General features: G+C 40.7%; 1 protein-coding gene across 10 annotated transcripts in view; it reads left to right on the top strand.

Annotated features, from left to right (window-relative positions):
• Window positions 1-16,047, top strand: part of LARP4B (La ribonucleoprotein 4B) — a 125,646-nt gene that overhangs the window by 25,043 nt on the left and 84,556 nt on the right. For 2 of the 10 annotated variants that reach the window (XM_074000881.1, XM_065520214.2), the window contains exon 2: window positions 4,490-4,576. The exons of 6 other annotated variants lie outside the window; for them this stretch is intronic. Coding sequence is in view for 2 of the 4 variants with exons in the window: in XM_074000880.1 (XP_073856981.1) it covers window positions 4,558-4,662 (105 nt within the window). In the remaining 2 variants the exon portion in view is untranslated. Of the gene's footprint in view, window positions 1-4,489; window positions 4,663-16,047 lie in introns of all 10 variants that reach the window. 2 more of the 10 variants (XM_074000880.1, XM_045399466.3) reach the window with 1 other exon arrangement.

The following is a 16,047-nucleotide window of genomic DNA, read 5'->3' as shown; positions in this document are numbered from 1 at the left end:
GATTCTCCTGCCTCAGCCTCCCGAGTAGCTGGGATTACAGGTGCCTGCCACCACGCCTGGCTGATTTTTGTAGTTTTAGTAGAGATGGGGTTTCACCATGTTGGCCAGGCTGGTCTTGAACTTCTAACCTCAAGTGATGCTCCCGCCTCAGCCTCCCAAAGTGCTAGGATTACAGGCGTGAGCCATCATGCCCAGCCTAGGGTTTTTATGGAAACTCCATTACATAGGCATGATTGCTTAAATCATTGGCCATTGATGATCAACTTAACCTTCTGCCAGTTTCCCCTACCTGGAGATTGGGAATGGGCTGAAAGTCCCAACCGTCTAATTCTGGCTTGGTCTTTCTGGTGACTAGTTCCCATCCTGAAACTGCCTTAGGACTGCCAGCCCAGTCATATCATTAGTGCACAAAAAGACGTTTATTACTGTGGAGATTCCAGGGAATTTAGGAATTGTATGCCACGAAATGGGAGGAAGACCAAATAGATAGATTTTACAATCTCACATCCAATACAAATAATTGTTTTAGTATGTGTTTGCCACTTGGGAACTTTTTTAGTGATTTGTTGTTTTGATAATAAAAATTTTAATGTCATCACTTTGTATTTAACTCTTTTGTATGTTTAGATCCCAAGTGCACACTTAAATGGACCTACATGTATGCATATACAAAGTCTAGAGAATAAAATAAAATGAAAATTAACTCAAAGTAATTTTGCCCTCAGCTGTGAGTACTGCCTTTTCCCTTGTTACACCGTTTGGAATGTGCACCAGCAGTGGCCGTTCTTTGGACTCATCCCATTTTCTGGGCTTTATATTTTAAATGCTAGTTAATTTTTCCCACGTTTGTTGCCGCAAGGTAATAAATTATTAATGTATTTACTGAGATTTTACTCGTTTAGGTACTGTGTTAGGAATACAGCGGTGAACAGGGTAGACAGATTTCTGACCTCCCAGTGATAAAACTTGAGTGTTTTGAGTGAGGATGGTAATTTGATATGCTGTATTCCCAGGTGTAAAGGTGTGCAGGAGTACGTAGAATAACTAACCCAGGCTTTGTGGGAGGATGGGAGAGCATCTCAGTAGCTGTGGTTCTTTTCACTTTATCCTGGTGCAGCCTGTCAGAAGGTTTCAATTGCGAGTCCCTCGCTTTTGGGAGGGCAGTCTCTGGAAGAATCTGGAGTTCAGGGAGGTGGGAGGAAGGGTTTAAGAAACTGGGTAGTAATTCAGTTCAGATGGTGGTTTTCTGAACAGTTTCATGAAGAAACTTACTTGAGAAGAAGTTAAGGCTGTGTTTGCAAGTTTCTGCCTTGGGCACCTGAGTCAATGATATGTCCTTCAATAAGAGAGATTGGTTATCAGTTCGTATTTGTTTTAAATGAGAAGTGGGGAATTGATTTTAAGAAGTCTGTAGGATCATAAGATGTTCACTGGGCATTCGCTTAGATAATTTTGTGCTGCAATGGAGCATATGGTTGTGAACGGAAGCCAGGAGAAACTGGGAGCACAGGAGCATAACTCAAGGAGACAAGGAGGTAGACTCCTTTGCACACATACCGTGGCCTGTCACCAGGATCAACACTGTCTGTGGATCCGTGCATACCTGTGGGTTGCACCACACTGGGGCTGGCTTCTCCTCAGCAAGGCTGTTCCCTCTTCCCACCAGTGGAGTTGTGTGCTTACCAAAGCCAGGTTAGCTTCCAAACTTGTTCATCGATCGTACTCATTCATGCATCTGTGTGATTTAATTAATATAAATTGATCATTGAACGAGTGTAAAAGCAGTTACTCATTTGAAAACTTTGGTCATAGAAGCGTTGTACTGTTCAGAGTGTTTTCCGGTCTCAGCTGCACTTTAAAAAGCAATGAAAATCTTTGTTGATGCATTATGGATATGGTTTATGTGAGAAAGAAAGAATATCTAATTGACTAAGTCTCAGAAAAAGGCCCACATGAATGAAGATGTATAAAATAGCTAAATATGTATTCATCTTTATAATTGCCCATTTGATTTACTATTTCTTCTGATTGCACAGGGCAAAAGCTCTTTTGCCCTACCTAGTGCAGAAGAGCATTCCCAAGAGGCTGAGAAAGCAGGTGAGGGAGTAGAAGAGGGTAGAGTGGGCTTCAAGGGAAAGACTGGTCTGTTCCACTGTGCTGAGAGGCCCTCCCTGTCCAGCAGCAAGCAGGAGGCTGGTGCTTGTAGAAGGAACGTTTTCTGGGAGGTTGGAGATAGAAACAGTTGAGAGCTGCCTCCTCAGCAGGAGGCCAGTCCCATTGATTCTGCCCTCCTTCCCTGTTCCTCAGCTCCTCCCCTCCCCACCTTCACTTTCTTTCTTTTGCGACAGAGTAAGCTGTTGAAACAGTGACAGGGAAGGGTAGAACGTAACGGAAAAAAAGAGCATAATTGCAAAGACAGGAGTAAATGGGATCTAGACTAATGAAGATAGGATCCTAACTTTGGTCAAGTGTCTTATGTCTGCTCTAGTTAGATTCCTTGTCTTGACTTTCTGAGGTGTGATTTTCAAGAGCTATATGGGATTGTTATAATTGTTATGGAATATTTCCCTTTCACTGAAGTGCTAAGAAGTACGTATCTATTAGGAATATTAAATTCAAGAAAGGAAGACTTCACATTGATGCGTATGTTAAATAAGGTGTATTTTATCACTACTTACAACACTGTTAAATGGCATTTAATTATTAAGGAAGGTAATTTGCATGTTCAGATAATAAGACTTTAGGTAATGCCTCCAGGGCTGTGTTAATAACTTGAGGAAGACCTTTTTATAACTATAGGTTGAGTATCCCTTACTTGAAATGCTTGCGGCCAGAAGTGTTTATATTTCAGTTATATTTGGAGTTTGGGATATTTGCATATACATGATGAGGTATCTTGGGGATGGGATCCTAAACACAGAATTGTTTCTTACACACCTTATACACATAGCCTGAAGGTAATTTTATACAATGTTTTAAGTTATTTTAGCATGAAATGAGGTCTGTACATTGAACCATCAGAAAGCAAAGATGTCACCATCCCATCCACCCATGTGGACAGTCTGGTTGCTTAATGTCACCATCGTGCCTGGCTCTGGATTTATATGCTACCAAGTGGCAGTCATCTTCTTATCCTTGCTCACATGGGAGTACTCAGCAGTAAAGAACATGACATAGCATTAATACAGTGAGGAAATGATGTGCTCAGGTAACTAACCAGTCCAGTAATATCGCCATAGTACCTGAATCAGCCATCAGATAACAGCAGCAGCAGACTTCAGTCTCTACCTACGATACTGTGTTGTGATTAAAAGGTCACTGTACACTGTGTTTTACGTATTTATTTTATTTTTTTATTTTACTTTATTTTATTTTGAGACAGAGTCTTCCTCTGTTGCCCAGGCTGGAGTGCAGTGGCATGATCTCAGCTTAATGCTCCCCCCCCGCCCCCCCGGGCTCAAGTGATCCTCTTGCCTTAGCCTCCCAAGTGGCCGGGACTACAGGCACATGTCACCATGCTTGACTAATTTTTTTATTTTTTATAGAGACAGTGTTTCACTGTGTTGTCCAGGCTGGTCTCAAACTCCTGAGCTCCAGTGATCTTCCTTTCTTGGCCTCCCATAGTGCTGGGATTACAGGTGTGAGCCACCGCACTCGGCCTGTTTTATCTTTTAGGGCACAGAGTCTCGCTATGCTGCCCATGTTGGTTTTGAACCCCTGAGCTCAAGGAATCCTCTTGCCTCAGCTCCCTAAGTAGCTAGGACTACAGTTATGCACCATTGTTCTTGGAATATGTTTTATTTTTGTAGGTGAGAAGAAACATCAGAATTTTTCACTTGTGATGTCATGTTGGTGCTCAAAAAGTTTTAGATTTTGGAGGATTTCAGATTTCAGATTTTCAGATTAGTGCGGCTCAGCTTGTTTTCTGTCAGTGTTGAGTGTCAAGTTTTTTTTTTAAACTAAATCAATTTATGTATCATTTCAAGACATCCAGCATTGTATGTTCTAAAAATTGGAATGTGCTTTTTTCCCCATAGAAGAGTTGGGTACCTTCTGGGTATGGTTCTCTGACTCATTCTTAGGAACAAGTATGCCTTCCTATTTGAGCAGCACAGGATTAAAGCAGCTCCGAACTGCTTCCCAGCTCTGACATTTTGCCACTCTAAAAAATGAGTTTGCTCACCACTGCCCCATCTTACTCTTTAAGTATTATGTATTTTCAGTTGAAAACTGTAGTTTTGTGATGATGAATTGGAAAGCTCAGTAGAATATGATCTGTATTCCTTGAAGAAATGCAGGATCCGCTGGAAGGGTGAGGTGGAGAGAGACCTTTTCCGCCCAGCAGAGTGAAGTGGTGTACTCTACAAGGTGCATTCCTGACAAGGAAGGCCCTGCGTGCTGTGCTGCCAATTCTGGCTTTTCCTCAGTTCAGGTGTATACCAATGCTACTGTGTTTGTCCATCGGCATTTTTTTTTGTTTTGTTTTCAGATGTAAATGAGAGGAAGCAAAGATTTTTATGGAGACTATCAATAATCTCAAGAAAATACATATTCAAAATGGAATTAAAGCTGTGCAGTAAGATAAGTTTATATATGCAATTCCTTAAGGTAAAAGTAAATTATAAAAGATTGAATCAGGCAGTTCTGCTCCTTGTCCAAAAGGTAAGATTGCATGTAAAACATCAAGAAGTTGCCTTTGCCTTCTATGGACTCTGGGTATACTTTGTTCGCCATCTGTGAGATCAGTCCATGGCTGAGAGATGGCATAAGTGAGCAGGAGTGCAGCAGTGAGCAGGTGGGTCTGAAGGATGTGGAAGAGTGGAAGTAGGGGTGAGCAGGAGTGCAGCGGTGAGCAGGTGGGTCTGAAGGATGTGGAAGAGTGGAAGTAGGGGTGAGCAGGAGTGCAGCGGTGAGCAGGTGGGTCTGAAGGATGTGGAAGAGTGGAAGTAGGGGTGAGCAGGAGGGTCTGAAGGATGTGGAAGAGTGGAAGTAGGGGTGAGCAGGAGTGCAGCGGTGAGCAGGTGGGTCTGAAGGATGTGGAAGAGTGGAAGTAGGGGTGAGCAGGAGTGCAGCAGTGAGCAGGTGGGTCTGAAGGATGTGGAAGAGTGGAAGTAGGGGTGAGCAGGAGTGCAGCGGTGAGCAGGTGGGTCTGAAGGATGTGGAAGAGTGGAAGTAGGGGTGAGCAGGAGTGCAGCGGTGAGCAGGTGGGTCTGAAGGATGTGGAAGAGTGGAAGTAGGGGTGAGCAGGAGTGCAGCGGTGAGCAGGTGGGTCTGAAGGATGTGGAAGAGTAGAAGTAGGGGTGAGCAGGAGTGCAGCGGTGAGCAGGTGGGTCTGAAGGATGTGGAAGAGTGGAAGTAGGGGACACTAGCAAGTCAGGAGAGGCTTCTTGGGCATCCAGCACACATCCTGCCAGGTTAGGTTGAATCTTGCTTGTCCAGGTTGACCTTCTCAACATGAGAAGTAATTTCTAATGGAATAAAATGCTGATGGACAGAAAAATGGAGGTTAGAATATATTCTAAACAGACTGGACAAAAGAGGCAACTAGCTTTTCAACCAGGTAATTTAACATCTATATTAAAAAGATTTTAGGCTGGGCACAGTGGCTCACGCCGGTAATTCCAGCACTTTTTGAGGCCGAAGTGGGCAGATCACTTGAGGTCAGGAGGTTGAGACCAGCCTGGCCAATATGGTGAAACCCTGTCTCTACTAAAAATACAAAAATTAGCTGAGCATGGTGGTGCACACCTGTACTCCTAGGTACTTGGGAGGCTGAGGCAGGAGAATCACTTGAACCTGGGAGGCGGAGGTTGCATTGAGCTGAGATGGCGCCATTGCACTCCAGCCTGGGCAACAGAGTGACACTGTCTTTAAAAAAAAAAAAAAAAAAAAAAAAAAAAAAATTTTATGTTTCTGCTTCAACTTGAAGTTAAATGAAGTGAACATGCTGCAGCGGTGGCCTGCTTTGACTGCAGATTTTGGTTATGGTGCTTCCTGGTAGTCCAGTACTTGACAAGGAAGCTGTGTAAATTAGCTAAGCTTGTGTCCTAAAAAGATACTCCTAATGTAGTTATCAACTTTTCCATTTGCTTTTCCCCTTGTGAAAGTGTGTGAAAAGATGTGGAAACCCTTCCTAAGAAGCTCTTTACTGGAAAAGGTACAGCACAGAATAAAAGCAAGAAGTGGTACTCTGAGGGCCATGATTTGCACTGCTGCAGCTTAGGGCTTGTGCAAAACAATGTTCTGTGCATTTGGTTTAGGTATTTTATTCAAGCTTCTTTATAACAAAGTATTAGAGTGGTGGTTTTTGAGTTTGTCAAAGGTTTAATGAGTAAAATGCTCTCCTAGCCAGAGAATGAGATGATCTAAACTCCAATTTTGGTGGTGGTTTTGTATTATGTTTTAGTAAGAATCCTAGCTAAAATGGTCTTTTCAAAAGATTGTACTCTCCAGAAGATAATGTCGTAGACCCAGTCACAGGCCTTAACAGTGGAGGGGACTGTTTTCCTTTTCTGTGTGTGTCGACTTAGTAGATATGTTCTAAATTTAAAAACGGGAAGATTTTGAAAGTATATTATTTGATGGTCTTCCCATGTAGGTACTTTTCCAGTCAGATCTTGCTGAAAAATGTTTTTGTATCTCGTGTCTGATTATGTCCTTCTTAGGAGCAGAACCAACTCAAACTATAAATAAAACTCACATTTTCTCACTGCTGACTTTTTCAGTAGAAGCACTGATGTGCACTTATAAAGGAAATTTTACAAAATTAATCTTGAAATTTATTGGCAGCATCTCCTTAGGAGTACTCCAGTGCTGAGTGCCAGTTTAAATGTATAATTAACAACTGCTCTACTGAGATTGGACACATTTCTTTTATCCGTCAGTATCTTTGAGTGACGTGTTTACTATAAGAACATGAAATGAAAAGAATATCATAGAGACACTGAATCTTGAAAAAAAACCAAAAGACTAAAATAACAGTTTTGTTGGAAACAGCAGTCTGTTGCTCTGTAAATGTTCCCACTATTCAAGCTTACAGATTCACTTGAGTATATGATCTGTATAAGGTACATGGAAGGAACAGAATAATCTGGGCTAAGGTGTTCTCAAATTATTCTGTTGTAAGATAAGAATGCATTTCAAATATTACAGAGTGGTGCTGGCAGCTGTGAGATATCTATATCATCCAACCAACAGCACAAGGCAGATGAGTGAAGAACTATAATTCCTATTATATTTTATTTTCTGCACTTCTCTATTTAGATATGGACATGTGGAAATCATAATGAAAGTTTCTATTAAGAAATACATCCTTCTGCTGGGCGTGTTGGCTCACTTCTGTAATCCCAGCACTTTGGGAGGCCGAGGCAGGCAGATCACGAGGCCAGGAGTTTGAGACCAGCCTGGCCAACATGGTGAAACCGCGTCTCTACTAACAATACAAAAAATTAGTTGGGCGTGGTGGCAGGAGCCTGTAATCCCACTGTAATCCCAGCTACTTGTGAGACTGAGGCAGGAGAATTGCTTGAACCCAGGAGGCGGAGGTTGCAGTTAGCTGAGATTCCAGCCTGCAAAAAAAAAAAAAGAGGCCAGGTGCTGGTGGCTCACACCTGTAATCCCAGCATTTTGGGAGACTGAGGCGGGCGGATCACAAGTTCAGGAGTTCGAGACCAGCCTGGCCAGTGTGGTGAAACACCATCTCTGTAAAAATACAAAAATTAGACAGGCATGGTAGTGCGCGCCTGTAGTCCCAGCTACTCAGGAGGCTGAGGCAGGAGAATTGCTTGAACCCGGGAGGCAGGGGTTGCAGTGAGCCGAGATTGTGCCACTGCACTCCAGCCTGGGCAACACAGTGAGACTCCTTCTCAAAAAAAAAAAAAGGAAATATATCCTTTTTTAGCCAGGCTTTGTGGCATGCTTCTGTAGTTTCAGCTACCTGGGGAGCTGAAGCAGGAGGATCACTTGGACCCAGAAGGCCGAGGCTGCAATGAACTGAGATTGGGCCACTGCACTCCAGCATGGGTGAAAAAGTGAGACCCTACCTCAAAAAAAAAAAAAAAAGACATTCTTCTTTCTGATCCTAGAATGCTATGACTGTGCTTTTTATTATGTTTATTTTTTTATTTTTGAGACCGAGTTTTGCTCTTGTTGCCCAGGCTGGAACGCGATGGCGCGATCTTGGCTCACTGCAACCTCTTCCTCCCAGGTTCAAGCAATTCTCCTGCCTCAGCCTCCCCATTAGCTGAGATTACAGGCGCATGCCACTATTCATGGTTAAGTTTTGTATTTTGGGGTTTCATCATGTTAGCAAGGCTTGTCTCAAACTCCTGACTTCAGATGATCCACCCGCCTTGGCCTCTCAAAGTGCTGGAATTATAGGCGTGAGCCACTGTGCCCAGCCATGATTGTGCTGTGCTTTTAATGATTTGATTTAGCTTCTGTGATCTTTTTTTTTTTTTTTCCTGATCAATTTATGTAGCTTTAAAGGGATCAAAGTCTGGATGGTAAACTGTTTTCTACAAATTATGTTTGGACATTGAAAGTAACACATTTTGACTTTTTCTAATTGATTCCCAAGGAGATTATATAGTACGTAATTAAGGCAATCTCTAAAGTTCTTAACAGCCCTTTTTCCTTATTTAGGTAAATTTCTATTTACTTATCTAGTTGAATATTACTAATTTTTGTAAAATGGTTTTAATTATATTGGAATTCTTGGAACACATGTCTGTCTAGGAGCATCTTGTTCTGTCCATCTCTGCTCATGTGCCATCCCTTAACTCATTGCTCCTAATCATAGACAATTAGAGTTAGAAGATAACTTAGCAAACTTTACAAAGAAATGGAGTACTTAGACAACACTGTAGTAAAACTGCATGTATTTGAATGTTTCTAACAAAAGGAAGATATCAAGGTAAGTTGTAATATATCATTGGTAGGATATGTATCTCTGTCCTGTTCTCAGTATCACTGTGTGCTGTAGATAAGAACACAGGGCACAGGGACACCTGTGTTCCAAGAAAAGGGAATAGAATGTGCAGAACACGGCAGGTAGAACAGGGAGTAATCTGTTGTAAGTAGGGAGTTCCTGACTTCAGAATACTGTTTTTAGATTCAGGAGAGGTTTTATATTTGGCTCCCATACAGTGCACTCTCATGGGAAATATCTATTCTAAGGTCAACCCATAATGCAAAAATTATCCATATGCTTGAAGATCCCCGTGTAAGGTACAATATATTTAATGTTATCACTGATGTAATTGATCCAATACCAGTTTTATTCTGGCATTAAATCAAATCACTGTTTTTGATGTATAAAAAGATAAGTATTTGGCTTATATTTAAGTACCATATTGTAAGAAAAAAGATGCTTATCTTTACATACTAAAATCATGATCTGTACATTGGTGCAGTGATTATTACCGTAAAAGGGAAGAAGGAATGAAGACGAGCTAGGGAAACTGTAGGTGCACTTCTCTGAGGTCGTGTTAGGGTGGAACATGCACCCACACGCAGGGATTGATAGAGTGAATTGCCTATAGCACTTAAATGATCTCCAAGCATGCATAGTTGAATAGCAAAATTATGTGTGCATTGATATAGCCTCACTGAACTTACTAGCTTTGTGACTTTGAGTTATCCCCGATCTTAGTTTCTTGCTCTGCTAAATAGGCATGGAACCTAATTAACAGAATTAAGTCGATTTGGTAACATGTGGAGAAAGCACTTAGAATAATCCTGACCAAATCCTTACCAAACTCTTTCTTTTTCTTTCCAGGTTTCTGATTCAGAGACAAGTAATTTGTGTTTCCACATTACCCTTTCGTACCAAAAAAGAATTTCACGCTGTTTAGGAAATGCCTCTTTATTTTGATTTTTTTAGAAATTATCAAGTTCTGAAATTATGATTTTTGCTATTATTGGAAAATCCAATGAGTTGTGCCAGACACATGCACCAAAGGGAGGCTCTTAACCTAGTGGTTTGTTACTTGGGTTGTTTCTACTTTTCGGCTATTATGAATAATGTTGCTTTGAAAATTCACATACAGGTTTTCAGGCAGATACATGCTTTCAGTTATCTGGGATATATCCCTAGGAGTAGGATGACTGGTCGTGTGGTAACTTTGTGTTTAACATACTGAGAAACTGCCAGACTTCTTCCCCTGGTGGCTGCTCTGTTTTACATTTGTACCGGCAGTGTGTGAAGACTGTAGTTTCTGTATGTACTTGCCACACTTGCTATTACCTATCTTTCTGATAATAGTCATCCAAGTGGATGTCAAGTGGTATTTTTGTTTTAATTTTCTGTATTTACTCCATTTTATTTAATTTCATTTCAAAGCGGTATTTTGTGTTTTGATTTGTATTTCCCTCATGACGAATGTTATGGAAGATCTTTTCATGTGCTTGCTGGCCATTTTTATATCTTTGGGAAAATGTTCATTTGGATCATTTGCCAATTTTTTTTTTTTTTTTTTGAGATGGAGCCTCGCTTTGCCGCCCAGGCTGGAGTGCAGTGGCATGATTTTGGCATACTGCAACCTCCGCCTCCCAGGTTCAAGTGATTCTCCTGCCTCAGCCTCCCAAGTAGCTGGGATTACAGGCACCCACTACCATGCCTGGCTAATTTTTGTATTTTTAGTAGAGACCGGGTCTCACTGTGTTGACCAGGCTGGTCTTGAACTCCTGACCTCAAGTAATCTGACTGCCTTGGCCTCTGAAAGTGCTGCGATTACAGGCATGAGCCACTGCACCCAGCTCTCATTTGCCAATTTTTAAGTTGGGTTATTTGTCTCATTGTTGAGTTTTAGGAATTGTTTATATATTCTAGATGTATGTCCCTTATTGGATATATGATTTGCAAATGTTTTTTTCCCATTCTTTGTGTTATCTTTTCACTTTTTTTTTTTTTTTTTTTTTTTTTTTTGAGACGGAGTCTTGCTCTGTAGCCCAGGCTGGAGTGCAGTGGCCGGATCTCAGCTCTCTGCAAGCTCCGCCTCCCGGGTTTAGGCCATTCTCCTGCCTCAGCCTCCGGAGTAGCTGGGACTACAGGCGCCCGCCACCTCGCCCAGCTAGTTTTTTGTATTTTTTAGTAGAGACGGGGTTTCACCGTGTTAGCCAGGATGGTCTCGATCTCCGGACCTCGTGATCCGCCCGTCTCGGCCTCCCAAAGTGCTGGGATTACAGGCTTGAGCCACCGCGCCCGGCCTTTTCACTTTCTTGATAGTGTGATTTGAAGGGCAAAAGTTTTTCATTTTGATGAAATCCAGTGTATTTTTTTCTTGCTGTTTATGCTTTTAGTGTCGTAATTAATAAACCATTACCTAATACAAGTTTATGAAGATTTACTGCTGTTTCCTTCCAAGTCGTATTGTTTTAGCTTTTACATTTACTTCTTTGGTTCATTTTGCCTTAATTTTTGTGTATGTTGAGGTAGGAGCCCAGCTTCATTATTTTCATGTTGACGTTTAGTTGTCCCAGCACCATTTGTTGACAAGATTGTTCTTTTCCCCTCAACTGGTCTTGACACCTTTGTGGAAAATCAGTTGTCTATAAATGTAAGGGTTTCTTCTGGACTCTCATTTCTATTGTATTGATTGATCTATGTGTCTGGTGTATGCTAGTACCATGCTGGTTTGATTACTGTAGCTTTGTAGTAAGATTTGAAATTAGGAAGTGTGTGAGTCATTCAATTTTAGTCTTTCTCAAGATTGCTTTGGCTATTCTGGGTCCCTTGCATTTCCATAGGAATTTTAGGATCAGCTCAGCAATTTCTGCAAAAATAAATAAATAAATAAATAATATTTATCAAAAAAGTGAATTTTGATAGGGATTATATTGAATCTGTAGCTTAATTTGGGGATTGTTGGCATTCTAAAAATACCATGTCTTCCCATCCGTAAACATGGTATGTCTTTCCATCCATGAACATGGGCATCTGTCCTTGAGAACTAGGTTTTAAGGGTTTGTATTAGTGGAGTGATTCTCAAGCGTTTGGTCTAAGGACCTCTTTATGCTGTTAAACATTACTGAAGATGTCTAAAAGCTTGAGTTTATTATATGGTTTGTCTCCATGTATGGTTTATGTCTATCTGTATTTACTATGTTAGGTATCAAGAATCAATTAATATTAGAAATATACATTTTTAATAATAACAAACCCATTAGGTAATATAAATAACATTGTTTATGAAAGGTAGCAGTATTTCCCAAAACAAAAAATAATTCAGTGGTAAGAGTGGCATTGGCTTTTCATGCTTTGTAAATCTCTTTAATGTCTGACTTAATAGAATTTTGGCTGGATTCTTACTGCTTTTGCATTTCATCTCTTAGTACTGTGTTATTTTGGTTGAAGTGTGTGAAGGAAATCTGGCCTCAGGTAATTTATTTCATTATTTTAGTAGTCATTTCATACAAATGAATATTGGGTATTCTTTGAATGTTCTTTGATGCTGTACCAAAACTCCACTGTGGTTTTGTCCAGAGAATGAGAGCGAAAAAAGCAAAGAACATCTTTGCATTATTTTGAGAATGGTTTGACTTTGTGGCCCCACTGGAAGGGTTTCTGGGTCTCTGGACTATGCCTACACCACACATTGAGAACCACTGTCTTAGTGAACAGGACTGAACAGTGTAGTTTCACAAGAAAATTTGCTCACGGAATTGCACTTGATTAATCTGTATTGAGAAACAACAGCAAAGCGACTTAGATGCTTCTCCTGCATGGGCAGCAGTGCCCTTTCTGTAGGAAAGATGACAGGGGACCTTGGACTCAGCAACTGGTGGAATCAGCAAGCTGGATGTTTTATTAAGATGTGTAATAAAAATAATACGTTATTTAAAAAACTGAGACTCTGGGAGATGAAACGAAGTAAAAAACTTAATCACACATTGTTAGTCTTTTGGTATATTTTCTTCTAGTTTCTTGTTTTTAAGTACTTACAAAGTTTGTTGTGTGAATTTTTATAAACATATTGCAACTTTAGTATCTACAGTTTTGTCTTTTTAAAAAATCTTTATGCAGTTTTTGTGACTATTTTAAGTAATTGTAACATACTACATTAGTTTTTGTTTTTTTGAGGTGGAGTGTTGCTCTGTTGCCCAAACTGGAGTATAGTGGTGTGCTCTCAGCTCACTGCAGTCTCCACCTCCTCGGTTCAAGTGATTCTTGTGCTTCAGCCTCCCGAGTAGCTGGGAATTTTTGTATTTATTTTAGTAGAGACAGGGTTTCACCAGCCTGCTTGGGCAGGCTGGTCTTGAACTCCTGACTTCATGTGATCTCCCTACCATGGTCTCCCAAAGGGTTGGGATTACAGGCATGAGCCTACTTTCTGTGTTATTTCCACCTTTTTTTTTTTTTTTTTTTTTTTTGCTAAGCTGCTGTGAAAATTGTTAATAAATTTGTTTACACATTTAATATTTCATTAATACAAATTTTAAATAGAAATAAGCATATGAAGTCTGTACTGATAATATATCCAAGTTGGATTTTCTTGTACTTATTATTGTGGACAATTTTATATTTTATGTTATGTTATGTTATGTTATGTTATGTTATTTTTTGAGACAGAGTCTTGCTCTGTTGCTCAGGCTGGAGTAGAGTGGTGTGATCTCGGCTCACTGCAACCTCGGCCTCCCAGATTCAAGCAGTTCTCCTGCCTTAGCCTCCCGAGTAGCCGGGACTACACGCGCACGCCGCCATGCACAGCTAATTTTTTGTATTTTAGTAGAGATGGGGTTTCACTGTGTTGCCGAGGCTGGTCACCACCTCCTGAGCTCAGGCAGTCCGCCCGCCTTGGCCTCCCAGAGTGCTGGGATTATAGGTGTGAGCCACCGCGCCTGGCCTATTGTGGACAGTTTTGAACACATAGAAGTAAAGAGGATACTATAGTGATCCTCAATTAACCAGTCATCTAGCTTTAGCTACCATCAGCTTGCCGCCATTTATATGTTTTTGTTTCTTTTTGCCCCTTAAACTTAAAAAAAATATATATTCTTAAAAAAAAACATATTCTAAAGCAAATTCCAGATGTATATCTTTATTCATGAGTCTTTTAGTTTCTAGCTCTTATAAACAAGATCTTTTATAATAAATATAACAATACTGTGATTGGAACTCAATAAAATTAATAGTAATTTTATCATGTCTTTATTACCTAGGCAACCTTCAAGTTTTTCTATGTCAAAAATGTTATTTTAAACCTAATTTATTTGACTCAGAATCCAAACACAGTTCTTACATCACATTGGATTATTTTGGTTAAGGCTTTTCAATTCTGTGGCAATAAAAATAGCTCTCCTTTTAAATGTCTTTTATTTGCTATAGAAATGAGGTCGTCTCTCTTGCCCACGTTTTGGATTTAGATGATGGCTTTGTGCTGCTGTGATTTAACATGTATTTCCCTAGAATTCCCTTTAAACTGGGAGTAAGATCTAGAGGTGTGATTAAGGCTCTTTTTTGGCATGAGTACTTTGTGGATGGTAGCCTTTGATCACGTCAAAAATATAATGCCTAGAGGCCCAGTTTTAATGATACTGAAAAATAGCTTCATTCAGTGTCTCACTTAACCATTTGGAAACCTCCCATCAGTTCTTCACTTGATAATTTTAGCAGACATCAATGATTATTGACTTCATTATTGTATTAGGTATTGGGATATTTTGATTTTTCTGATCCTGTCGTTCACTCCCCATTGACTGTGGTTCTTGCTCTGATCAGCTTTTTGTTTATTCGGAAATGCAGTTCATCCAGGAACAGCAGCTTGAAAGAATTGTTGTTCTTTAGTGATCTTGGGAATAATGAGTGGGTGTCCTGCAATCCCAAGGCGAGCAGTGTGGTGGTGGTGATAGCTCTCATGATCGCTGCCGACTTGTTTTCCGTTCATTCTTCCTGATCCCTGATGTGGTCCCATGCATGGCTATTGGGAATCCCTCCCTTACTTTGCTGTGGCCTCTGTGTCTTCCTGATGGGACCAGTTGTCTTCATGGCTTCCTGCTTCATGGTAAGATGTCCCAGGCTCATCTCAAATTGAGGAACATTCTACAAAGTAATTAACTAGTACTCTGGAAAAGTGTTGATGAATAAGGCAAGACTGAGGAACTGTGGTGGCTTAAAGGAGACTCCATGGAAGGACAGCTACGTACACCGTGAGGTCCAAGATCAGAGTCCAGACTAGGAAAAGGAAATCAGTGGTAACAGTGGTGTATTGCAGAGGAAGCCTGTACTGTAGTTTAAAAAGTCACACTTCCAAGTTTAAAAAATGACCATGTGGAGTTTACTTAGCTTCTTTAATTTTGTATTCATATCTCCTTTGATGTTGAAAATCTGTGTACCTAACATTAAGGAAATTCGTATCAACTTTATCCTGTTCAGTGTGAATATGTGTAGGCATGTAAAATACAATATGTAAAATAAAATAGCTTCAAAATAATAATACCAACATTTACCTCAAAAAACAAGCCTACTGAGTACATTGTAAGATTTCTTGGTGTGGCCGGGCAGGGTGGCTCACTCCTGTAATCCCAGCACTTTGGGAGGCTAAGGTGGGTGGATCACATGAGGTCAGGAGTTCAAGACCAGCCTAATCAACATGACAAAATCCTGTTTCTACTGGGGGGAAAAAAAAAGCCAGGTGTGGTGTTGCACACCTGTAATCCCAGCTATTCAGGAGGCTGAGGCACGAGAATTGCTTGAGCTTGGGAAGCAGAGGTTTCAGTGAGCCGAGATTGTGCCATTGCACTCCAGCCTGGGCGACAGAGCAAGACTGTCTCAAAAAAAAAAAAGATTTTTTTTTTTTCCTTGGTGAATTTGTAGGATTTTGTGTGTAAATAGCTGTCCTTTAAATTAACAATAATTTGGCCGGGTGTGGTGGCTCATGCCTGTAATCCCAGAACTTTGGGAGGCCAAGGTGGGCAGATCACGAGGTCAGGAGATCGAGACCATCCTGGCTAACACGGTGAAACCCTGTCTCTACTAAAAATACAAAAAATGCCAGGCACGGTGGCTCACGCCTGTAATCCCAGCACTTTGGGAGGCTGAGGCGGGCG

This window comes from Macaca fascicularis, chromosome 9 (genome assembly GCF_037993035.2).
Source record: "Macaca fascicularis isolate 582-1 chromosome 9, T2T-MFA8v1.1".
Lineage (NCBI taxonomy): Eukaryota > Metazoa > Chordata > Mammalia > Primates > Cercopithecidae > Macaca > Macaca fascicularis.
This window is presented reverse-complemented; position numbering and strand designations above follow the sequence as displayed.